At 41.5% G+C, this 26,678-nt stretch overlaps 1 protein-coding gene and 2 long non-coding RNA genes across 13 annotated transcripts in view; 2 read left to right on the forward strand and 1 right to left on the reverse strand.

The window, feature by feature from the left end:
* The window catches only part of LOC125700967 (uncharacterized), a 62,664-nt gene extending 50,664 nt beyond the window's left edge, over positions 1 to 12,000 (forward strand). The window contains exons 3-5 of one of the 3 annotated variants that reach the window (XR_007380112.1): positions 369 to 545; positions 7,212 to 7,882; positions 11,642 to 12,000. This is a non-coding gene — a long non-coding RNA (uncharacterized LOC125700967). The remainder of the gene's footprint in view (positions 1 to 368; positions 546 to 7,211; positions 7,883 to 11,641) is intronic. The other 2 variants (XR_007380113.1, XR_007380114.1) reach the window with 2 other exon arrangements.
* MRTFB (myocardin related transcription factor B) overlaps positions 1 to 24,141 on the reverse strand; it is a 68,823-nt gene extending 44,682 nt beyond the window's left edge. For 3 of the 9 annotated variants that reach the window (XM_048962325.1, XM_048962327.1, XM_048962318.1), the window contains exons 1-3: positions 24,029 to 24,141; positions 22,456 to 22,508; positions 5,330 to 5,495 (exon numbers count right to left, since the gene is read on the reverse strand). In XM_048962325.1, the coding sequence (XP_048818282.1) occupies positions 5,330 to 5,483 (154 nt within the window). In that variant the 5' untranslated portion in view covers positions 5,484 to 5,495; positions 22,456 to 22,508; positions 24,029 to 24,141. Of the gene's footprint in view, positions 1 to 5,329; positions 5,496 to 10,639; positions 10,859 to 12,009; positions 12,130 to 22,455; positions 22,509 to 23,146; positions 23,557 to 23,595; positions 23,698 to 24,028 lie in introns of those variants that run through there. The other 6 variants (XM_048962319.1, XM_048962322.1, XM_048962324.1 and 3 more) reach the window with 6 other exon arrangements.
* LOC125700970 (uncharacterized) overlaps positions 14,842 to 26,678 on the forward strand; it is a 129,862-nt gene continuing 118,025 nt past the window's right edge. Inside the window, exon 1 of the long non-coding RNA XR_007380119.1 lies at positions 14,842 to 21,771. This is a non-coding gene — a long non-coding RNA (uncharacterized LOC125700970). The remainder of the gene's footprint in view (positions 21,772 to 26,678) is intronic.

The raw sequence follows: 26,678 nt of genomic DNA on the forward strand, positions 1-26,678 counted from the left end.
AGCAGATGTCAATTAGCAACATGGGGCAAAACTGAGGAGCAATGCAGAGGACAGAGCGTGTGCACACACATGATCCAATGTGATTTACAACCGAAATAAATTGCTGAAGCAGCCCTACAAAGTGGTAAAGGACAGTCAATGGTCTGTATGGGATCCATCCAATTGCACACACATTTTATTACAGGAGTGTAACCAAGCTCTCACCTGTGGATGCACAACAGTAACTTACTGTCCATCAAAACCTAGTAGCCTCAATCATTAGCCTCAATTCCAATTACATTGTATTGTATTGTGCTATCTCACATTCTGGTATCATATTTGGTAAATTAGTTTTCCCCCTTAGCTCATTGCCGCTGTTTTGTTTTTAGGTCCATCTCCCTGTCTTTTCCCTACCCTCCTTTCCCAGGGCACAGGTCCCTCCACCCTGGCATAGTCACAGAACCAGGTGAAATGGGCCAGAACTGCTGGCACTGTAAAATGCAGAAGCAAGGAACTTCTCCTCCTATGGATACCTTCAAACAACTAGGACTGCATGGCTTGTGACGGTGAGATCCTCCATCTCTAACAGTTAAAATGGCTTGCTTACCAGTGCTGGAAAATAACTAATTCAGCATGCAGAAAGCTTTGCTCTTGCAGTACTGTTTTTTTTTGACGGTATCTGCATGTGCACTCCATTCCCACCCTCTGGCTCTGAAATAGCAGGTTGGAAGGCAGCACATAGCATCATCCCCATCCACCCTCCTGCTGTCAGCAGCAGACAGCCTGTCCTTCCCTCTCTTTGCCACCTCCTGGCTCTCAGACACAGGCTTGTGAAAGTGCGGTACAGTGTGTGAGCAGCATATTGTTCTGACAAGTACTTCAGCTGTGCCATGATGCCTACTACTTTTGTCATTCTTCCTCCACGGCCATCCAGCTAAACAACACCTAGTCATCAACCTTCTTCCTCTAGCTCCCAAACAAGAGACTCATCTGTGTCACATTTTTCCTCCCCCAGCCACCATCCTGCCTAAGCATACAGCAGCTTGACACAGAGAAGCTTTCCAGATTCAAGTACAGGTGAAGTGTACACAAACAAGTATTCTTCGGGAGCTTTTAAGACTATGACAATCTGCTTCCCAATCCTTATTTGTGTGAGCAGTCCAATTGCTCACCTGACAGACCTGCACTATACACCAGTGGTTGCCGTTAGTCTACCAGAACTGTCTTTGAAAAGTAGAACCAATGAAAAGGTAGCTTTTGCTGCTTTTAGAAAGCTGAGCAACAGTTGGCCTCCAGAGAAAAGGCATGATAATTCATTGCAATTAGCTTACACAATCAATGCAGAGCATGTATTTGCTAATTATCCAGAAGCAGATGCAGACTAATGAGAAACTCAAAGACATTTTGTTAATAATTCAGTACTGTGCATGGCTGTCAGCTTGAAAACAGCTGGTCAAAAGAAAAAGGGAAACCTTAAAGTTGGGACAGTCCAGAAGACTACCATATGATGTCCCAGAAAGAGGATTCTTTGTTACAACACACAAATAGATACACTGAGAAGTTACTGCACACAAGTTCAGGTATTGTTCTGCAGTTTGTACTTCTAACCCCAAATAACAGAAGTGTTTGCTTTACAGATGACTCAGCTGAAGTATTTCAGCCCTACCATTAAACCTTATCTTGCAAATCAATTTGAAAATTCCTATTAATTTCCCTGCAATTATACTATGAAATGGTAACTGGTTGGTATTTCCGTTTCACACTTTCTTGACAGGATAAGATTGGAGAGAATATTTTGGATGAGAATGTTTTGTTGCTTTTCTCTTTCTCTCACTCCTCAAATAAATTGCCTTTTAGTCTTTATTCACAGAGTAAACTCCTGCACCTAGTAATTAGGTGGAGAAGCTTAAAATGCTGTTTCCCTCAAACTACTTGTCACTGATCCTCAGCTGGAAGTTACAATCTCTTCAACGGAGTTGCCAGAACATCTAAGTGTTCCTTTGTCAACTCAAAGAACACCAGTTTCAGCGCAGGTTAATTTGTGCCATGATACTTTGCACCAAAGAATACTGAGCAGCGCTCACCTGAACTGTTATGCCAGATCTGCTGTATGACTGAGATCTCTGGGGGCAAAGGAAGGGAAGCATAAAAAAAAAGGAGTTCAGTATAACATCTCCAGCTAATGCCATGTGCCTGCAAATTCGCTGCTCCTACCCTGCTGTGAATTAATTCCACGTAAAACCAAACCATGAGCCTTCCACACTTGTCCTGTTAACAACAAATTTGAAATGCAGTTTCTCTCCTGACTTATAAAAGCTGAACGCTATGCAGACAATACTAAAATAATTCAGTCTTCTACTGGACTGCATCCAAGCGTCTCATAGAAGTAAACAGAAAGTTTAAAGAATCACTACTGAAGCTCACAGGAAGTATAATGCTTCCTGCATGAAAATATTCGACAGAAATCCTTAAATATTCCATGTTTTTCAATGAAATGCCACTGTACTTTTGTATATGGAAGCCTTTTATACTTAGACTTCGTAAAATATTGACTTGTTAAAATACCCCAGAAGAAATCCAGTCTTGGTAAAAGTTAGAATACTAATTTTTTAAAGTTAGATACTGATTTTTAAAGCTTCTTAAATATCAATAAATTAAATTCAAATTTTACTTGTACTCTTTTTAACTTTGACTTTCACAACTTCTAGAAAAACGAGGCTCACATTTTCCCGTTAACCAAAATGACTAAATCCTGAAATTATGGGCGAGCAATAGCTTGGGTGCTCTGGAAGATCACAGTGCCCACAGCTCTTCTTGTTGCTTCAGGAAAATAACAGGAACGCAGAACGGCCACTGCTTCCAGGAACAACAGCCAGTCAGTGTAAAGTCAGAGGCAGTCAGCTCTTTCTTTCCCGTAACAGCAGGAAACATAACGGGATGCTCCTCTTCAGGACACTTGGGAGTTATTTAAGTACTACTGGAAGAGTATTCTCTGTGGCAGGACATTAAATTAACATGAGAAATAGCAAAAAAATAGCAAAGAGTAGAAAATGGTATTGGTGTCCATCAAATGCTTCTTTACCATGTCTGCGAGATTTTATTCCTCAAAACAGTTCTCCAATAATATGAACTCTCAATCTTTTCTGCAGTTCTATTTGCTATTCTTTTTTGTTTGGTTTTTTTTTTGCTGAAAACTCCCTTGGAAACAAAAAATGCCTTAGTCTTACAAAAGAACCTAAATGATGTGAGGCCGTGGCCCATTATGTGAGCTTCCTACAATTGAATTTCCTCATAGAGGACATGAAAACCTTTGTGGGAGGCCTGATACTTACAAAGTTGTTTTACTAAATAAGAGGAATTATGATAAATAATGAAGGGTAACTGTTCATAAACCAACTGGCGTAGAGAAATGGCACAGAGGAATGAAAGGCAATCTTGCAAATTATTAATTCCCCCCCTTTCCCTTATTTATGAAAATCTGCTATTCCAAGAAGCCAGAGCCCCTAAGCATTAGAATCTCTTGCTTCTGATATTTCCTTGGAAAATAAATAATTAACAGCTTCTATTTGAAGTTAATACAAAACTTGTCTACAAATTATTTTCCTACTTTATTAAAGTACAAGAGTATTTTCGAGTTACAGGAGGGATGCCTGAGAAAAGAAACAATCATCTGATACAGAAGATCTAAAAATGAAGTACTAAACAGCAAATGTGGATAAGTTTAGGATCAAAACTTATTTCGTTGCTTGTTTGACAATTTTTCTGTATTCATAAAAGCAGAACAATGATGGAACAATGACATTACATGAGCAGGATAAATACATGCTTTACATACTCAGCAAGATTACTTATAAAAAGAACTTCAGAAGTTGGCCATCTCGGAAGGGATTTTTGCTGTTTAATTTCATGAATATGAAGTCGGTAGCAGCCTTCAGATGTGTGAAGCCTGACTTTAGATTCAAAGTACATCCCTGAATCATACAGATTATCCATTTAATATCAAATATTAGATGACAAAAAGTTACGTATCTTTTTTCTACATTACAAAATTCTTAAGGATATAGAGACAAAGTACTAATAAATAAGTTGCAGTTCCCTTAGTTTAAAATAGTTTATTAATATACCAGAAAACACAGTATTTTCTATATCAGGACCTACATATATGGACAAAAATAAGGAAGCAATTGTAGAACACAAGCCCAAGTGTTCAAAGTGGTATTCATTCCATATCCAAAAAAGCTAAGCCTATGTCTCTCCCCTGCCACGTTTTCCCATCATTTTGTTTTTCTAGCTTGGAATTCAGTATGGTTCTGAGGGATGCAAGCAAAGCACCATGGGAGGCTTGGTGCCTCCTGTGTGAAATTACAGAGCCCTGCTGTGCTTGTGAAACAGAGTGCTGTGACATGGACACATCCCTAGCTACGTGAGATACACACAGCCTAGCAAGAGGACATCATATTTTCTGCTTTAAAGCAGAGATTCAGATCGCTGCCTTCTTATGTAATAATGCTTACACCGTTGCAACTGAATTCATTAATAGCTTACTGCTATCAATGCTCATTAAAGAAACCCTTCAAAATCAAATACGGCATTTACATACTTTCAATGTTCCCAATACTGACAGTTAATATTAAAAAAATCAAATCTTTATTATTTTAAGATACTAGCCTGGGAAAACAAACACCACAAACAAAAGGTTCCTGCCTTCTTTCCAATAAAGATGAGCCTACATTTGGATTGAGTCTTACATTTGGATTTGCAGTCTACATTTGGATTCAGATTTTTTCCCAATGCTTATTGTACCAGTGGAAGCACGTTTTTTCTCAGTTGCCATGCCAACATCAACAACGGAGAGATACTGGAAAGGCTTCTGAAACGTAAATCTTATTTTCTTTCATTGTTCTTCCATAAACTATGTGGTGAATTAAACTTTCTAGGATACTATGTGAAACTTCAACTCAGTATTATTTTTGCAGAAAAATCTGTTCTGAATTATTCCTTTTTTTAGTCTGATAATAATAAAACTCCTCTCAAGAACAGGTAATTAATACTTCTCTTGTACATTATCTATTGCTTACAAATTATTTATAAGTATACTGCCTCCATTCTATGTGCCTCAGCAAAGTATTCCAGTTGGAGTTTTAAGGTCAGGCTCTCATCCGCCACGATGGGTGAAATTGTTCCAGGCACATTTCATAACAAACAAACACTATGGGCACTTTAACTCCACAGAACGTGGTTTGGGAAAGGCAAGTGAGAACAGTCGATGTTATTTGAAGAGAGCAAGCAAAGATCATTATTCCCAGAGAAAACAACAGAGCAAAGGGAGAACAGCTCCTGTTGCACTCACCATTCTTGCGCTCATTGAGAGGAGGCAAGCACTGGCTGGGCTGCAGGGACAGCTCCTTAAACTCGTGTGCCACTGCTTCGCTGTGAGGGCTGGGGGCGAGACGTGGCAGGGATCCAGGGTCATCCTCAGCATCCGCTGTCCCCACGTGATCCATTGTGTTAAACCTCTGGAGAGAGGGAAAGCAAGCGATCTTTTAATCACACAAAAGCTGATAAAACTAATAAAGAAAGAACAAAGAACTATCATGTAGACGTGCCACTGCCAGCTTTGGTCGGTTCCTCGACACAGAGGATTCAGCTTTAAGATTATACTTACATCATCTAATGCTTTTCCACAACCAGCACAGATTTAAGAAAAATGCACTAAAGCAATGAATTTACAAGCAATTCAACAGTTCAGAGTTTCCCTGCTGGCTCTGACAGAAAAATTACGTTGTTAGTTCTTAACATGGATGTCCCCAAGCTCCCGTGACACAGGGTCACCAGTCAAATGTCCATTTTTATTTTCCAGAAGCTTCTATTAGGAAATACTGAATGAATGTATGGCAACGTACAAATAGCGTTTAATTTTTTTGAAGCAGTGCAAAACTTTTGTCAGCATTAATAATCAACTTTGGTATTGATCCAGGACTTGATACTGCCACAGAACCACACAAGGATTAGTTAATCTCTAACATGGAAAGTTTGTTGCCATGAAATTTTTCAAATTAATTCTGTTTCACACTAGCCACTCATTGGGAAGTCCTCTCTAGAATGGAGCAAACATCCCCATTCATTCTTTACTGTCTATCATTCACGTGGTACTTAGTTTGCAGTGAGGAATACAGAAGCATGGTACAAGCTCTTCAAAGCTCACAGAGCTTCTATCACTGAAACCTGAATAAAATCACTATGGACTTCAATACAGTTCACCCTCAGATTCCTGGAAACATGATCAATATGAAATAACAATTCATGGAGAACCATAAAACAAAATCAATGTCCCATTTCTTTATTTTTAATCATTTTTTCTTAGGAAACACTGCTGTCGCCCATATTTAAAGTTCAGACTTTTGGTATGCTGAATATAAATGCTTCCATGCTGCAGTATGTATTTAGTGACCATCAGCACACAACATGTGGTTCAGTGACCACAGTCAGAGCATCTCATGTGTTACCTGACATTTACAAAAAATTGAAGATGACAAAAATGTTCAGTGACCATCAAAGAATGGCCTACACTATAGAAAGGGATAAAAGAATCATGTTGTTGAAAGCACCAATTTAAAAGTAAGAAACGTAAGCCAGCGCTGCTTGATTGATATTTCAGTAGAACAATTATGATGGTTAAGTGCATATTTTTTGTTATTTTCCATAGTTACCAATTGGTGCTTTCACATTAAATTAAGACACATTAACTCAGTGTTACACAATTTTTTTCTTTGTTCTTAGCTTCTAGAAGCACAATTTACGTAGCTCTCATTTGTTTTACTGACATTACGCTCTGCTCAAACTCCCACTCACCCACACAAATTAAGTTCATTACTAACCATGCAATTCTTTTCAGAGCAGAATTTAAGTGAAAATTTAGTTGCCTATCTGCTTGTAATCACAGCATTTTATCCCCAGTTTACTGGCTGTGAGTTAAACCTTGGAATCACTTTTCAAAGAGGTCCAACCACATCAGCTGTGCTCACAAACTTAACTCCACATAAAAATTAACAGAAACACTCTCATGTATGAAAGGTTTCACATTTATTAAGCTGCATGTTAACTTTTGACTAAACTGTTTTCCACGAGAGGTAACAAAATACCTTGCTTTAATTTAGATCAATTTAAATTTTACCAGTCCTAAAACACTGAGGCAAATCAATTCATTGTCTATTTGTTCATCTCGGTTTCAGAACTGTGTGTAAATGTGGCTCAGCTGTCCAGCTTCAACCAAGAGAAAGGCAAGTACCAATTATAAATCACATTAAATGACATCACTCATAGCACTGCATAGCAACTCAAACCAGACCGATTTCTCACACAAAAAAACAGCTTGAATCTGACTAAACTGAACTCAGAGGGACCTCGTGGAGGTCATCCAGCCCAGCTCCCATTTCAGAGCAGCTACCTGCTGCTTAGCAACTCGTCTCACTAAGTTCTGAAAGTCAACAGAGACCCGGCATCCCCTCTCTTCAAAAACAACGTCCCATGCTGCTGCTACCTGTGACTGTTCTGTCCTGCTGCTCTGCTGTAACGCAGGGCAGTACTGCTCTCCATAGATCTGAAATCCCAGTTGTTATGATGCTTTCACACAGTCTCCAAATTGGCTAGGTTATCAGGAAGCCTCTAAAACAAAGTTCAGAGCTCTAACCCTAATCTGAAAGTTCCAATTCCCAGCAAAACAAATTATTTGTCTTAATTTTTTTTTGAGAAACCTTTGCAAGAATTGTACGCCATTTTAACCACTAAAAATAAATGTGTTCATAAATAAATAAATTTACAGTGACATCCACTTATTTGTTCGTAGAGCTTCACAGCAGTGGGACTCTGTGAAGAAAACTGGGAACAGGCTGCAGCATTCAAGGTAAGTGTACACTGAAGCACCACAGTGGATGCCAGAAAGTTATTCCTGCTGTTTCCTCAAGAAGCTGTCTGTGAAGGCTGACGGAACTGGGGAAGGTTGTTACACACAGCTACTGCATGCAGAAGGTCCTCTTTCAATCATCTGCTGAAAGGATGCTGGAAAACATTTTACCTATTGGCTGCTAGGCATCCAGCCATTTTCCCAAAGGATCATCTAATCCTAGATGTCTGATGTATCAATACAAAAAAATCCATGACCTACATCATCAAAACTGGGCTCAGATCTGTGCCTGCTGAATCAGTGAACAGAACATTGAAACTATAGCAAAAAGAAGACAAATTGCAGACTTGCAATAAGATACAAGCAATGCATCTAACACTTCATTCTTGTTCCACTAAAACCTTAGGCAAAATCAGCTGTTCAACTTTCTAAAAAGAAAAACATCTAAACGCAACCTTCACAAAATTAACAATTTGTCTTAGGCAGTAGGGCTTTCCTTACTGACTGACAAAGTAATTATGAAACTTAAAAGAACTAGGAAGAGATAGCTATGTAACCAATGCCTTTTGTACACTGATTTACCTATGAGGTGATAAACCACCACTGGTTTCCAAGCACGCTCATTTTAGCTGCTAGAGGAGATGCATACAACTTGTTTGGCATCAGCTGGAAGTTACGGCCAACAACACTTACTGCACTGTGAAACCAGATCAGTTATGCAGGACATCTCTCATCTACCTTCAGTTTTCAAAAGCCAAAATACATTCCAGCACTTGTAATACAATTGACTGGTGAGCACCAGTTGAAATACAAAAAATAGGAGAAAACGTTCGCTTACTTTGAAATCAAACACTGTACACTGAATACTTTATTCAGTCATCATGTGTAAATGTGAGAAACTGTGATCTGATTTAGAATTCTGTGTGCCATAGTACAATTGTAGTACTATTTAATTACAGTTAAAGAAAACACATTTGCTTCCCCTTTCTCATCCCTTTAAAACCTACTCAGTCCTAAAGAATTACAAAGAATTACTTCATATTTGCCATCTGCATTTACAGCTGCTGACCGTTACCTATGTGGCCCTTGATTTTAAGCAGGCCAAGGTACAGAAGCGTATCAATGACATGTAACTCAAACACAAATATGAAGAAATATGTATAGTAAAAATACTCCACTAAAACATCCATATTGTTAAATGGCAATCTTACTACTCTAAGTGAAAATATTCTACATAATTCTGTGTCATCTGAGAAAGCATAATTTTATACAGAGCTAATTTGACAAACAAGTCAATGGTTATTTCTTCAGAGGTTAGCACTCCTTCAAACAGACACACCTGAAGGTTAGGAAGATATATGAACTGGCATTCCCTTATGTATGAAGAACCTTCCTACTTACAAAGTTTTTTTAAATACAATACCATTTTATTTGGAGTAATTAAAATAAAACCACTCCTCTGCAACTGCTGAAAAGGATTTCAAGTTCAGAGGGTTTTTTTTACACGCAATCAGGCAAAACAGGTAAGAGTAATAAAATGAATCATAGAACAAAATTATTTTCCTACTTAACCTTCAGAGTAGATTATCAAAACATGAACCAACGCTGCAAGCAAGGCATCAGTTCATATTTGTCTGACAACTACTCAGAAGCAGTATGCCAGTACTGGGAAAGAACTAATGTGCAGTAAATGACTCTTATGTAAGTGTCCTCACAGATTGTAGGTGGTTGCTATCTTTCTTAACTGCTGAAGACAAATGCTTCTTTTTTTAAAAATCATTTTTATCTCTAAGAGATATTTCCTTAGGAAAACCTCAGAAAGGGGAAAACACATACCTCTCTGCCACTTGGGACACAGAGCTGGTATTCTATTCAGCATAACCAGTGAAATTGGTAGCATACTTAGGCAGTTAACCAGTTTGATACATACAAAATCTGCTGGACAAAAACCTCCAGAATCGCCTGTGTTCACACAGGCCAAGTCAACTGGCTGATCTTACCATAGTTTCACTATACTGTCATATGAAATTCTTGTCACACCGATTAGACATCAGGGATGCTACAGTACATAATTTATTACAGTATCATGCTGGCAAATCACATAGGTTTCAGTTTCTCAACTTGTAAAACTCAGGAAATTTGAATGATATAACTATCAGTTTGTAAAACACCAGAATCACCAATGGAAAGAATACTAGAATTGCAGATTTTATTTGTTTATTTATTTATTATGTAATGTGTCAGAAAACACTACAGAAGATGTTCTTAATATAGCTCAAGCACCACATCCAGCAGGTGAGCCGACCAGCCTATGCAAGTCCTGTGCACGAAGCTCTTGGATCTCCCTGTCAATGCCTCAAAAACCTGCAGTGGGGGCAATGATCTCTGGAACAGTAATAAGCTTTCAGAGGTCAGGTAGACTTTCAAACGTCACTTCAGTTTGATCAGTGAGCATTAATGATTTTTATCTGGGATAGTGTGCTGAAGTAGCAGCATGCAATGCTTTAGAGCCACTTGTGTCCATGATTTCCTACAGCAGGGAAACATAAATGGTGTTGAAGTTGACCGCCTAAACAAATCAAACCATAAATGTTCATTTTGGTATTATTAAGGCACTTGATAGCTTAAGTCCAGAGTCAAGGTTAAACAGTTAATAATACTAACACATCATAGAACTGCTAGATATTTTAGTGCTGTTTAGTCGTATCTTAGAAGCTTTTTAATAGGAGCTCCGACAGTTCAGAAATTAAATTTTACCAATAACTTCGTCCATGATCTTTAACACGTTCAGGCTTCTTCAATAGCCGCAGTGTTGCTCAGTTTTAAAAATGAGTATTGGTAGAACACCCAAGGCATTTCAGAAAAGGCACAACTTCTCCATGATTTCATTTGTTTCCTTTGCTACTTCAAGATGTTCACATTCATGACTAAGCTGCAGGTGCTATTCTGTTTATTTCAGTGACTGTAAACCAAGCCCTTGAACAGAACAAAGCAAGGAAAGCATTAGGATTCAGGTCAAAGAGGAAGGAACTGCAGGACTGTTTCCTGTAAAACATGCTACTTTCTACCTTCCTTCATGAGCATAACTGAACGTTACAGAATGATTTCTGTAAAATGAAATGTCTTGAAAAAGAAACACTTTGCTTCTCTTTATTTCTAGACACCATTAACAGGGTTAACAAAACATTGTACGTGGAGTGTCAAAGATGTAACCTTCTAAAAAATACAGTTAGCTATTACACGACAAAATTCAATTACTATTCATGTTCAGTAATAAATTAAATACTAATTAGGTATGAATTCAAAATAATGTAGCACAATTAAGGCTTACTAGCAACTTCAATTTAAGGTACCTTGCAAACATCAGGATGAGTATGTCTGAACTGCAGCTCAGCACACACAGGCAGATGGTACCCGGTGAAGTAGTCCCTGTTCATAACCTCAAGACAGCTTAGAAATTCTTTTTCACAGGGCTTTTATTGCCTGCTAACTTGTGCCAGCACAGCTACGTTCAGGTATGAACAACGCAAACAGTGCGCTCAATTAGCTCCCACAGCAACAGGCAACTTGTTCTTAATTTCTGAAACTAGAACTCGTACAGTTTAACCCATTAGTGGAACAAAAGAAAAATTCAGGAAGTGATAATGCATAAATTAAAAACTCACTGCTCTGAAAATCCTAAGCAGCAGCTATTAATCATACTTTCTTCATATGATTTATGCTAACATCTAAAATTCTCCTTTCTGTTCTCTCATTTAGCACTCTATAATCCCAGCAAAAAGCATGGCAGAAGATATATGTGTCCCAAATGACTGGTTTTGCTTTGCAAAGTTCATAGAAATGTTTAATCTTCTCTATGTTGCTTCTTTTAACTAGAAATAAAATAGAGACCTAGATTAACATTTCAACGTTCAACGTTTCATCTATTTTATAACAATTCTGTTTACGGTGCCCGATGTAACAACAGAAGTACCACCAAAGATCACTAAAGCAGGTGGTGGAAGTTTCAAGATGATGTTTATAGTGCCGCCGTCTTAATGAGACCAAACTGCCTGACGATCTACAACTGGACGATTTGGAAGACTTCCCTGTTGCTCTGGTTACCCACAGCTCCGTACACCACGTACCTGGATTCATCGCATGCAGGCTGTGTGGATATGAGTGCCAATCTTTCTCAACTGAAAGAGGCAGTGGCACAAAATTTCGGCACTTTCACTGAATTATTCTCTGCTGTGCTCGTCATTATCCTAGAGTCAAAATGAATTCTACAGTCAATATAGTTCTCACACTACTTACTCCAGTTAAGCCAAAGCTGCTATTGGAACTGGACAAATATGACTTTGATTGGCTTAGAAGTATTAATGAGGGCTTTACCAAGTCCACTGCAAACTTTAAAAAGCCACTTAAAGGAAAAGAGCACCCAGGTTTCATCATTTAGTTTCATGGCTTCAGAAAGAGAATCTCTTTCCACCTCAGTCTTCACTCACTTCTTCTCCAAGTTGCATCTGATACAGCAGAGTCAAAGAGCAAATTATGTCACCTGACCCAGAAGCTAACAGTACGGTGTTATATTTGGTAACAGTGAGCCAAACAGCGAGTGTTTGAATGGTAGTTGTACTGCTCACACCCCATGCAGTATGCAGTGACCTGCCTTTTTATACAGTAGTGACAAAAGGTCAGAATGTGAATGCAATGATACCATCCATAATAGATTTACACCCCAAAGCATCTTCCCAAGAACTGTTACACTTTTTTTCACAGATACAGTAACAATGCACAATAAGAGAACGCTTACATCCAAATGCTGAAGCTTAAGATATAAAATAAACAGCAGAACAAAAAGCTCTCACATATCCCCAACTTCCTGAACACTGGAAATTAAGCGTGAAGATATATATTGCAAACAGAACGTTTTGGCTTCAAAAATAAAACAATACTCTTTGCAAAGAAAATCTTTTTACTTGTCAGATCAAGAATGTTTCTAAGATGCTCACCAGCACCCCAGCTAACAAAGCAAGACCTCAGGAAGGGATTTCACTTATTGCTTTTTTATGAGTACACAACAAAGATAATAAGTAGATCCAACTTAACCCCCAGATCAACATCCATACTCTAAAATAACCAGAAGTATGTTATTAGTAGGGTGCCTGAAGACTCCGACGTTCTGAACAGTTCAATGCTGTAATCCACAGTCCATGCCCTCACAATTTCTCATGAACTCCAAGACTAACATGAACTGGAATTCCATTTTCCATACTGAAATTAGCTGAAGTCCAATAGTGCAGAAACTTTAGGTCAGGAAAGTTTATGTTGCCTGAAGCCACTTTCAAAGAAGTCTTATCTGTTAAACTATTGTATGTTTCAATATTTCATTCTCTACAAATCTGCTTGATAAAAAATAAATAGGAAAGATCAACTATAGAACTGTTTGCTGTAGAGTTCGGCATCGATTGCTAAACTTAACAGCTCTAGCATCCGTAAGACTGCTATTTTTTAGTATTATCTCTAACTGCAATTTCAAATGAAAAATGTCACTAAACCTTCTCCTTGTAAAACGATCACCATTCTCATGTCCGGGGATCCGGGGAACTACAGGCCTGTCAGCCTGACCTCGGTGCCAGGGAAGGTTATGGAGCAGATTGTCTTGAGGGAGATCATGCGGCATGTGCAGGGTGACCGGGGGATCAGGCCTAGCCAGCATGGGTTTATGAAGGGCAGGTCCTGTTTGACCAACCTGATCTCCTTCTATGATCTAGTGACCCATCTGGTGGATGAAGGAAAGGCTGTTGATGTGGTCTACCTAGACTTCAGCAAAGCCTTTGACACTGTCTCCCACAGCATTCTCCTGCAGAAGCTGGCAGCCAGAGGCTTGGATGGGTACACTCTTGGCTGGGTAAGGAGCTGGCTGGAGGGCCGGGCACAGAGAGTGGTGGTGAATGGAGTCAAATCCAGCTGGCGACCAGTCGTGAGTGGTGTTCCGCAGGGGTCGGTGCTGGGGCCTGTCCTCTTCAATATCTTTATTGATGACCTCGATGAGGGCATCGAGTGCACCCTCAGTAAATTCGCAGATGACACTAAATTGGCTGGAAGTGTGGATCTGCCTGGGGGTAGCAAGGCCCTACAGAGGGATCTGGACAGGCTGGAGAGCTGGGCTGGAGCCAATGGAATGAGTTTCAACAAGGCCAAATGCCGGGTCCTGCACTTCGGCCACAACAACCCCAGGCGACGCTACAGGCTTGGGGCGGTGTGGCTGGAGGACTGCGTAGAGGAAATGGACCTGGGGGTATTGATTGATGCTCGGCTGAACATGAGCCGACAGTGTGCCCAGGTGGCCAAGAAGGCCAATGGCATCCTGGCTTGCATCAGAAACAGTGTTGCAAGCAGGAGCAGAGAGGTGATTGTTCCCCTATATTCAGCACTCGTGAGGCCGCACCTCGAGTACTGTGTCCAGTTTTGGGCCCCTCACTGCAAGAAAGATATTGAGGCCCTGGAACGTGTTCAAAGAAGGGCAACGAAGCTGGTGAGGGGTCTGGAACACAGGCCATATGAGGAGAGGCTGAAGGAGCTGGGAATGTTCAGCCTGGAGAAGAGGAGGCTCAGGGGAGACCTTATTGCTCTCTATAACTTCCTGAAGGGAGGTTGTAGTGAGCTGGGGGTCGGCCTCTTCTCTCGTGTCATTAGGGATAGGACCAGGGGGAATGGTTTCAAGCTACGCCAGGGGAAATTCAGGCTGGACATGAGGAAGTATTACTTTTCAGAAAGGGTGGTCAGGCACTGGAATGGACTGCCCAGGGAGGTGGTGGAATCACCGAGCCTGGGGGTGTTCAAGGAAAGACTGGATGTTGCGTTGAGGGACATGGTTTAGTAGGAGCTATTGGGAATAGGTGAACGGTTGGACTGGGTGATCTTTTAGGTCTTTTCCAACCTTAGTGATTCTATGATTCTATGATTCTATGTCCCTCCATATTAAATGAAACAGAAGAGTCCTCCCCTTACTCACAACTGGCAGCATCCAAGAATAAGCTGATACAGGAAGAAATGTAACGGCCTTCAGAAATACTTAAAAACTGAAGACCTGCTCAACAGAAAGTCAATAAATACAGAGAAAAAAGCCTCTCGTATTCAAAGACTGCATCTAGGTGCAGTCCGAAAATGGAGAAAGCCTGACTGCAACAAATTATTTCATTCATTCAGTGAAGACTGATCATTTTCAGAGATCTTATGGAAAATATTTATAAACTTACAGTGAAAGTAACAACCTCAGGAATTAATGTAACTCATATGATGTGAGTAAATGATAGTCTGTAAACTGCTCTTCACAGTAAAGACAGCATTTCTAAATTACAAGGAGTATATTGCTAATAGATTTTAACATAGGAAGTGCAACACTGCCTTATTCTTAAGAAACTAAAGGGATAACCCTTAGTAAGAGCTGTTTAACACAGCTGGAACATCTACTTCAAATGTTAAAGTAATATAATACTCCAGCTATTGACCAGGTAGGTCTGACAGCAGTCACCAGACACAGGTCGCTTGTGTTAGAACCACCATCGGCAGCTGTGCTGACTGACAGTCACTGGTCGGTCAGATGATTTCCACCATCCTACTTCTGGTTTACTGTGACCTTGTCTGAACTGCTGGGACAGCCAGAAAAACCCTCACAGCACAGGCTGAAACATTTCTAAATATCATTTTCTAATATCCTTCTGCATAATGCAAAAAAAGCTCTTGAGCATTTCAAAAACACATCAGAACTAGCGTAACACACAGCTTACAAACTCCTAAGTCTGAAAACATTTCAAGCTGTAATTTCTCTCCCACATAGTAATTTGAATTTCATCTGTATATATTAGACATTTTGTTCTTCAACAGCACAATAAAAATGTAATTACTTCAGTATTCCTTCCGATCGCTCAGACATTTTTGTCATCTAACAGTCACTGAAGTTCATTCATCAGAGTGTTTCTAAACACTGGCTGAAGCAATTCACCAACACCAAAACACACCAAGTGCTTCATCATTGAAAAATCAGCAAAAAAAAAAGCTGAAAAATCTAATGCCTCTCCTTCCTCAAAGACATACTTTTGAATTCCATTAAAAGGTATTTTTGCAAAAACATACCAAAAAAATCCCAGACCCCACACTATACTGTATACTGTAAAAAAAGAATGTATGTATTGTACGGCGCTTTATCCATCCCCGTTTTCAGATTTCTAGTTGTGTGTTGCCCACATTTGCTTCTGCTCAGAACTTTCTCTGTGCAGAGAAAGATGCGCTGCTGACTGCTGTAGGTTGTTACCATCAACATTTCAACACCTTCCAGAGTCCACCTTCCTGTTTTTCCAGTTGTGCAAATGACTTCTTAAAACTAGGCCTGCTTTACAGGACCTGGTAAGAAAGCAGTCAAATGGTTAAGCTGGTGAAACTGAGAAAGGGTGGAACATCTGGCAGAGGAAGGAGGGAGTCGTTAACCACTCAACTCAGATCTGCCGCAGCCAGAACAGCTCAGCTTGTCGCACCACGCTGATCCGAGTGCAGGAGAAATCAGCAGTTACACTGCATTATTCACAAAAGCAGAGAAAGATGGCTGAAGCCATCTACAGATGTAGAGTGATTCTCTGAAGCTTGTTTCATAGTGGAAGATTTTTAATTCCTGCAGCCACGTGGGTGGTTTGCATTTTGCACGAACTGACTGCATTTGCTCACTTTCATAAACTGACAGCGTCTGCAGCTCACAGTGTAACTGCTGCTTCAACTGACACAGATGCAAAGAATTAATGTAAATAACCCATACACATCCAGAAACGACCAATACTGAACAGTAAGTAATGACTTCTCATTAATTATTTACCTGAAACAAGGTGACCGTTACCATTACAAATAGGTTATTAAAATCCTTTTGCTGAACAGAAACCCCTGATGAAATTGCAGCATGTGATATGTTAACCTACAAAACAGTTTTCAATCATTCCCATAACGTCACATAGTTGTGTGATGTTGTAACTATATTCAGTATTTACCTTAAATGTATCAGCTGAACTCCAGAAAAACTGGACTTTTTTGCAGAAGTAAAAGCAAGGTCCAAACCCACTTGTTGCCTGCTCAGCTTTGCTTTTGGACCAATTTATCAGTATTTCGTGGTAGCAAGCATTGTTATCACATTCATCACTTGTATCACACTGTGAGGGCATTCCTTTTGATAATCTGGTTTAAGTTATTTTTCTCATGGATGTGTTTTTAAGATTTTTTTTTTTTTTTAAGAAAGAGCCCTGAAAAACAAGCTATGGAAGTATTTCCTACCAAGTAACATGGTACCATAATGAACACCCAAATGCTCTGAAATAATTAAAGAGATTTATTGGTCAAAAATATAACACACAAGTGGTACAATTCAAGAGAAATGTAGTCATTATAAAGATTCTGTTAATTTCTGTACAGTAATTTTGGCATATTCAGAAAGCTCCATGTCCACAACACACTCACTCTGAGCCCCTCTTTCACTGTGTTATCACCGAAGAAAGATGAGCAAATAAAGCACAAATTCTGCTTTGCTTTCACACTTACAAAGTGACTTACGTGCACAAATCAAATACATGGAGAAAGGCTGCTAATTCACTACATACAAAAATACTGCTATCTGTACAACTTGCACAGTGCTTTAAAACAAAGTGAGATTACTGTGACACAGCACGTCCACACGGATTACATTTAAGTGTGAACGCTTTGTAAGACATAACTCACTATGAGTACTCATCAGTGACATTTATAGATCTCCTTGCTTATGCTAAGTCACAGCCATCACTTTCCTAAAGCTGTACTAACATCTGTTTCCAAATCCTGAAGACCATCAGCATGTGTTTAACTTTGTGCAATGAGTGTGATGTCATAAACAGACGCTTAAAGCTTTGCAGGATTAGGACCTCATCAAACAATACATTTTCATATTCTATGAAAGGGGAGCAAAATAAAGGATAGAGCCAGCAATGCCCGTGCCTCCCTGGCTGTGTGTCAGTGTCTCTCTGCGGATAGGAAATATTGAGAAAGTCATCACTTTGTGACATGTAAGAGCCTTTAAGAGCAAGAACTGGACTTCAGTGGAATATACCACCTGGAACTCTATTTTCACAAATTTCTCTGCTTTTGAATTTTTCTTGAGCTCTTTTTCATTTACAGTAAGATTGTCTGGCAGACTGACTTTAACGTCTCTAGAATTTTTAATCGAGTTTTCAGCAACTGTTTCCTAGCCTTCCAACAACAAAAATGCCACTGCCCACCTTTTTCATGATGACAGATCATGGCTGATTACGTTGCAAATTCCCTTTTGGATAAAGGAAGAAAAAACGAGCCTGCCTTTTTTTTTTCCACGTTTGGTTCATTTGTGTTTCACTGTTCGGTGTGAAGATCAAAAACGAGCTCAACTCTGACTCCTCTCTCTCCGTTGCCTTTGGCATCATGCCCAGATTTAAAACCAGTTTTCAAACATTTAATTGGCGGCTTTAGCCAAGTACCCAAATGTGAGATCTTAAAATATGGAGTAAACTATCAGAGAGATTCAGCTCATCACACAAGTGCACAACTGTTAAATTAACATCTGGATTTAATAACAATAATCTGAACACAGTTTAACATATTCTGCAATGTGAGTTTGTTTCAGAGATTCAGGATACGGAAGATTTTTGTGGTGGTGGCTCAGACAGCCTCACTGTAACTTTACAGCAGCTGTCAATATCACAAAAGAAAAATTTGAAAAACTTTTGCTCCAAAGTGACTATGAAGGAATAGTCCTAAGATGATAAAAACCGCTCAGGAATCAATGTCAGGAAGTCAAGCTCACTATGCTTGATGCAGCACAGAAAAATCTCATGTACAGATGCAAAGATGAAACGTTTATTTTGTGATGAAAAGATGAAATGTTGATTTGCAAACAAGCTTAATTCTAGTTGTTCAGGCATGTTGCTAAAAGAGTAACAGACATATTCCCTGTAAGAATCAAGGGTTGCAGACAGACTACACCTAGCACTGTATTTACCATGACAGAAACAAAGGAAAATGTCTTGCCCCCAGCTTCATGCTGGAAAAGCAAGAAGTCCTGGCAACTTATCTGAGTTCTTGCCTCCATGGGCCTAAAGCACTCAGCATTAAGTTCACCACTTCAATTATACATGAGAACAATTCCCATTGCTTTCAGAAGAATAGTGTACCAGGCTGTTCTGTGTTACCTAAGCCTATATTTTGGTTATCATGAAACATGATTCCCCTGTACTCGGCCCTGGTGAGGCCTCATCTCAAGTGCTGTGTTCAGTTTTGGGCACATCAATGCCGAAAGGACATGGAAGTGCTGGAGCAGGTCCAGAGAGGGGCAACGAGGCTGTGAAGGGCTTGGAGAATGTGGCCTATGAGGAGAGACTGAAGGAGCTGGGGCTGTTTGGTCTGGGGAAAAGGAGGCTGAAGGGAGACCTGATTGCTCTCTTCCAATACCTGAAAGGTGATTGCAGCAGAGCGGGGCTGGTCTCTTCTCACTGGTGACAGGACAAGGGGAAATGGCCTCAAGTTGTGCCAGGGGAGGTTTAGGTTGGATATCAGGAAAAACTTATTTACAGAAAGGTTATTAAGCGCTGCAATGGGCTGCCCAGCAAGGCTTTAGTCACCATCCCTGGATGTGTGTAAAATCCATTTGGATGCGGTGCTCAGGGCCGTGATTTAGCAGAGGGCTGTTAGAGGTAGGGGAGTACGGTTACACTGAGGTTGGACTCCATGGCCTTGGCGGTCTTTTTCAACCTGAGCAATTCTGTGATTAATATGCCTAGAAAGCATTATTATTAATCAGCACAGAACAAAGTGCAGTGCAACTACAAAAAAGAGAGGACTGTTTATATTTACCCTTAGTATGGAGCAGAATTGCAAATTACTACACCGTGATTAGAAAGAGACAATTTAATACAAGGTCTGCTCTGAAAGTAATGCCTCCTATCTTGTGATGTCAGCCCTGACGTCAGCGGCAGCTGTTGGTGGGATGGCAGAGGCTGAACCTGCCCACCAACATTCCGTGACAGGTTGTTGCTGTGTGACAGATGGCAGCAGAGGGGCACTGGGACAGAATGGCGCCTGACATGGAAGTGTTGGGGGAGCGAAGGGTGGAGCTGAATTCCTCCATGTGGAAAAAAGGGCCCTCAACAACTTTCATCAGCACTTGTGAACATTAATGGAAACCAAACAGTGGCTGTTAGTACAGTGAGGCAGTAGGTGGTGCATTTCAGCAGTGGCAATAGTGATGTGAAAGACTAGTCATGTTTCAGATGGGCACACGGGTTTTTACGAGCACGGCATGCAGGGTCTTGTTTATCACTGGCAAAAAAAGCGTAACTACTACTGGTGACTATGTTGAAAATTTGTGTTTTGTAGCTGAGAATTTGCTCTCTCAAGTCATGTTGTGCCCTTCGTGTCTGCTGTAGTTTTCACTGAAATAATTAGGAGGTATTACTTTTGGAGTGACCTCCGTATTTCCACTGGTGTAGTTCTACAATATTCAAATGGACCATGACTACATTTTCATTCAGTATCTTCCTATTTACTAAGATCATCAATTATTCATTTCTAATGCTACACTTGCCTCTTCTGATAGAACAGTTAAATAAGATTAAGTGACTTGAAATTACACAACAAAAACTGAAATAGTATTTTAATTTGATTTTATTATTTCATTTATTCATTTACTAATTATTTTAGAGCTAAGTGCTTATCAAATGAGATTACTCTCCCTGAAAACTAGGATTTGTTAGCAGTCCAAGCTTCCAGTAACTCCAGTTTCCCAACTGTGCCTCACTTGCCACCCTCGCCAGACAATTGACAGGCTGTCCTATATGGCCAGTCCAGAGTGAATATTTCTGACTGTCCAGACAGCTGCTGCCAATCAGAGTTCTGTCTGACGAGGACTTCTCTACTAAACATCAAACTTAGGAGTATGGTTACAAAATCAGCTGAGATATTTCTCTCAGAAGCCAGTTAACTTGTCCAAAAAATTTAAAAAAAAGTACAGGCAAGGCAGGAGATAGCACCATCCAATTCAAAACCCTCTAGAAGCCAGCCAAGTCACATCTCGGGTTCTCTTCCATCAAATGAAGCAATAGGCTTTCACAAGTGATTAGGTGAAGCATAGAGAAATCATACACTGAATATTTCCAAGCCCATTATTGGTAGCTTTCACTGCATTTTATGACCAGGGGAGAAATGTGATTCCATGAAGTATTTTGATACCATTTGCACACTAGGAAAGTCAAACGTACCCCATCATTCATTGTGGTTACACAAACGGCAAGTTAGCATAAAGGCAGACCACCACACTCCTAGAGCCATAATTAAAAATTCTTAGTAAACTCTGGAAATTATCTTTGCTTTTTAAGTCAGACTGCACTAAATTATTCTCACTACATTCCACTGTCTGGCTGGGATATTCCAGTGGTAGATTCCAGTTTGGCTTAGGCTGCAAGCAGATCTGTTGGAATACATCAATGCTCCAGATTCATACTATTTTCTGCACACATCCAGAAGATTTTGTACTTGTTGCTCTTCTTGCAGGCTCTTAAGTGGTTCTTAGCCATAAAATTTGTCTGGCTTTTTCAGCAGAGATGAAATAACGCTCTGTTTTATCTTAGAAAGGCCTCAGAAATGATCAAGGAGGCGTGAATCATGGCCTGAACCTCTGATTGATCACCTGAGGCGAGCACTGAGTCAGCCCTGGGAGCACAGGTGCAGGCAATTCACCATGCTGCTGGAAGGGGTGGAGCCTGGCTGCACCTCTCCTAGACCCAATTAAAAGCTGACTACCAGTGGGGAAGGGTCTCTTTTTGGAGATCCCTCCTTTGGAGTTTCACAGCAAGCCCAGGACACAGGTAGGCTTTCTATCTATTCTCTTTTTGTTATTATAACCTGCTGAGCCAAGCTCTCTGGCATATTCCATAACTATAACATCTGCACATTCATTGATTGTACACCTTATTTTACTAAGCTGTTCAGTTTTCTTAACACTGAAGTACAATCCTACCACAAGGTTCTCTGTTACTCCCTGTGAGAAGGCAGCTTCCCATCTTCATCTATAACAGGATCTATTTAATCACAACGTGCTGGTATGGCAGCAGTCTGGAAGTGCCGTGCTGTAATGTGCTCTGCTGGTAAAGTAACCTGAGTCACTGCCAAGTAGCTGTTCAATATAAACAAAATGCTGCTAACATTTAGAAACAGTCTTCCAAAATCTGCAAAGGCTTGTAAACATGACAATCCTCAAAAAAAGAGAATACATGACTTAACCGTATCCCCAAGTTCCTTTTTTTTGCATGAGAAAAAACATTTTTATACAAAAAAAACACACATTTTTATATGAAAAACCATCAACTTCACCAGGATTATAAAATAATCCTACATGTGGTATATATAAAATATATAATAATGACTAATATATAATACATGGCTCATTAAGGAAAAAAAAACAAACAACCACATAAGTTTCATACCACAGTTTCATTAATTAAAAAACCTGTATTAAAGAAACTGCAGTAGTTTTAAGATGCAGCACTTACCTTGGATCCTTCTCTTACAGTATCCTCTTGTAGTGTCTGCTTTCAGCACATTTCTGGTAAATGGAAAAGATAAGAAAAACAAAGATCACAAAAGATGTCACAAGGATTGTCTTAAAAGTTACATATATCATCTCGCTCAAATTTAAAACATAATAATCCGAGTTTTTCTTTCTCAGCTCTTACACTTTTATGTTAAAGTTCCTGTGTTAAAAATCATTAAGGCAAACTACTTTCACTGTGTTCTGATTTCACTCTTCAGCATGTTTCACATCATGGTTCAAATTCTAACACACCAGTTAATTGTTTTTCCAGTTACCTCTGGCAAAGGAGGTCAAGATGCAACACCCACCCCTTCCAACCCAACCGCAATACACGAAACAAGTTCTAGCTCCTTCAAGTCCTATCTGCAGGATCCTTTACAGCTGGAATGTCTTTACGCTTCAAAGTTCAACTGCTTGTTATATTTATTCACTGTAACTTCATGTACTGACAGAAGCATATCTTATTTACCTACAGATACCAATACAAATGAACCTCTCTAAAGAAAAAGGAAACCGGTAACAGTCATGTTTTGGCTTTACGCTATGAGAATTGAAACATTTCTTCAATTATCATTTATTAGCACATTACAGAATGCACATACACATATATGCATATACACACGTAATGACGGCAAAAACCTACTGTGTACCATATTTAGGAAAGCTCAGAAATCACAGTTATCCTGAAGGCTGATGTATGGGAGCTGTTGAGTCACGGCCTGAACCACTGATTGATCACCTGGGAAAGGACCCGGTCAGCTCTGGGAGCACAGTTGGGAGCAATGCAGCTGTGCAGTTGGAAGGGGTGCAGCCTGGCTGCAGCTCTCTTAGACCTCATTTAAGGGTGACTGGGCTGGGATCTCTGCCCGGACGTCCCTCCTTGGTGTAGCTTTCCCCTGCAAACTTGAAATCTTATTTTAGGACTAGTCCCAATACAAGGGCTTCTGTACGAGTGCGGGAATAGACCGCAGGAGCGGACTGGCCACCGGATCGCTCAGCGCTCCGAGAACGAAAGCCTTTCATTTAACCCGCTTAATCGCTAAGGCCGGGCCCGCGGACGTCTTTCAGCCCGAAGGACGGCCCGCGCCCGGCTCCTCACCCGTCACTTCTCCGTCTTACACCGAATTAAAAATGCGCGAATCCGCAGCCGTCCCACACGGGCGGCCCGGGGCGCGGAGCACCGCCGCAGGGCACGCCGAGGGCCGGGAAGCCACCTGCGGGAGGGGCGGGGCGGGCGCCGAGCGGTGCAGAGGAGCCGAGCAGAGGGGACACCGCCCTCCAACGGCGGGAGGACGGCGCTCCGCTCGGGGCCCGTGGCCAGCGCCGGCCCGCGGGCCTCGGCCCTTTACGACGGCTCCGGCCAGGGAGAGCGGGCGGCCCGTCGGGCTGCGGCGCCACTCTTCGCGCTCTCCTCGGCGCCCGGACCGTGGCCTTCCCGCCAGCCGGCGCTTGAGGCGCGGAGAGGCCCGGCCGGGCCGCGGCGCCGCCCGCCCCCCGCTCGCTCCCTCGCGCGCCCTCCCGCCCTCGCTCACCCGCTCACCCGACGCCGCCGCGGACGCGCCGTCCTCTCGCGAGCTCCGAGACCGGCCCCGGCGGTCGGCCCTCGGGCGGGGGCGGGGAGCGCGCGCTGACGCCGCGCGGCCGCCTCGCGCGTGCGGGGGCGGGAAGGGCCGGCGTTCGGGGCCGCCGCTTCCGTGCGCCGCGCGCCCTCTCACGGAGCCCGGCCGAAGCTCCGCGCGCCGCCCCGCCCGTCTCCGGAGCTCCGCCCCGAGGCGGGAGGCCGCGGCGCTCCGTCGGGCGCCCGAGGTGAGGGCGGGCCCCGGGCCGCGGCTTTGGACCGCGCCGTGTGGGAGCCGGGCGGAGCCGCTGCCGTAGCGTTGAGAAGTCGGGACGTCCGAGCTGCGCGCGGGGCCGGGAGGGGAGCGGCGCCGCTCGGGGAAGGCGGTGGGAGCGCGGCCCGTGCGGGAGCGCAGGCGCTCCTTCGGTAGAGCGGGGCCTGCGGGGCTGTGCTCGGCAGCTCCAGATCCGCCCTGCGCTCTTTATCGCGGCGGCTGAGAGCTGAGCTGCCGGGCGGTGTGTGTGTGTGTGTGTGTGTGTGTGTGTGTGTGTGTGTGTGTGTGTGTGTGTGTGTGTGTGTTGTGTCTGTCTCTGTCTCTGTCTGTCTGTCTGCTCGCCGGGAGGCTGCGGCTGGCGGAGGCCTCGTGGTATCTAACCCGGTTTGGGCCCCGGCTCTGCTGAGGCTTTTGGTGCCTTCAAACAAAACCCGCACGTACATTAAAAAGTTGTAGGACTTCATACAACTTCAAACATTCTGGTATACTTCATTGCAGACGAATGCGCTGACGTTTCAAACGTGGCTTGTTTGAATTGGTGGGTTGGAAGGGGGGTGGTTTGTTTTGGCTTTTAAACTAGAACACGTAACTTACACGTTCCTCTGAATTACAGTTACTTAATTGTATTTTAATTATTACTTAATCAGATTTTAACCAATTTCAGAAACAAACTTACACCAGCGATGACCTGGGAGCAACAGTGCACTATTAAAGATGTCGGTGAAACCTGTGGTTCACTCCAGGTTCACTTCTGTCAGCCTCTGAGTGAAACAGTTCAGATGTGAGTCTGCTGTTAGAACTGGCAATGCAGGCAATATATATTTTTTGTTCTCCTCAAAACAAGCACAAGCAATCCATTTGCTATGGAGAGATGAAGTTGACAAAGTTCAGTCTGCATTGCAAAATCAAAGGAAAAAAAAAAGATTATCTGTGATTTCAGGCGATAGCAGCATTTATCCATATTTCTGTCTTGTGTATAAAAATAGAGGTTACGTAATTGGTTCAAAAATGCTTTACCTCATCCCGGATAATACACGTGATATATAGAAACAAGCAGGTACTTGTGCAAGATGTGCAAAGTCTTTCCATTGTTGCATGCAGCTTAGATTATTCTATTTATTTCAGCACATGCAAGCATTTAAAGCATCTGTAATTAATTATTAGAATGGTAAATATGTGGTTGATACTGTGCAGTTACTGACTTCTAATGGTAAGCAGTACTGTGCAGTGCTAAAAACATGAAGAAAGGAAGTATTAGAAAAAAAAAGATGTATTAAAAGGTTCACATTAAACACAACTGATGCTCATTTCTTGAAGGTGTTTGGACACTAGCCAGTGCATGGGAAGAAGGACACATTTAAAGAATCAAATAACTTCTTGAGCATGGTATCTCCCATACAATCTCAGTGGAAATTGTCCAACTCGTCACAATAGCTCTTGACTTTGAGCACCACCTTTCCTGTCTCGGGCACAAACATTTGTGGCACTTCCTTCTTGCTGCAGGAAAGTTCAGTCCCACAGCTTGGCATTTGCCTCTAAGAGTAACAGTGAATTCCACGTTTACTTGCAGCAGAAACCAGTGCGACAAACGCATGGAGTAGTTGGTCGTAGAACCATGCTGTCTACTCTGTTTTTCTGATGTGTTTGTTAACTACACCAAGGAATCGCACACATGTGGGAGGAATTGCACTCAGTAGAATCTCATTTGCAGTACTAGTGTAAATTTTAGCAAATAATTTTAAAGAAGTTGGTGTGTATATTCAGGAAATGCTTTTTGTTTTTCATTATCCCTATCTGCAGGCATTACAGTGCTCATTTGTAGTGTCCTTCTCTAGCAAGTATTTGAAACTTCTAACACAAATAACTGAAGTCCTTTGTTTAAATTGTAGCCAAACTTATGCAGCCCCAGAGACGAGCTTTCATTCACGAGTTTCCTCACCAACCACAATTAGCACCCTCTCGGATGAAGTGTGTTATACCTTTGCACCTCTTTACAGAGATGAGTTATACTTATCGTAAAAATTTTCTTTGTTTTTTTAATCACCGTCTTGAATCTGTTCAGACTTCTTTAGATACACTGTAGAACGTGTTGGAAATATGCCTTCATGGATATATTCATGCCCATGAGACACATTTCTGTGCATGGGATAAAAAAAAAAGTGCATTTCAGAGTACTTCTGTAAATCTGCCCTTACCCAGGAACACCAATGAACTACTTCTCTCTTTTCTTTTTCCTGCTCAGATTCCAACTAGTACACAGCGTATGAGTTTTTTGTCTCACAATTAAGGCTTACTGAATGATTAGCCTGTAAGAATTTTAATTATGTGTTATTAAGATCCATTTAGTGAG

Source organism: Lagopus muta, chromosome 15 (genome assembly GCF_023343835.1).
Source record: "Lagopus muta isolate bLagMut1 chromosome 15, bLagMut1 primary, whole genome shotgun sequence".
NCBI lineage: Eukaryota > Metazoa > Chordata > Aves > Galliformes > Phasianidae > Lagopus > Lagopus muta.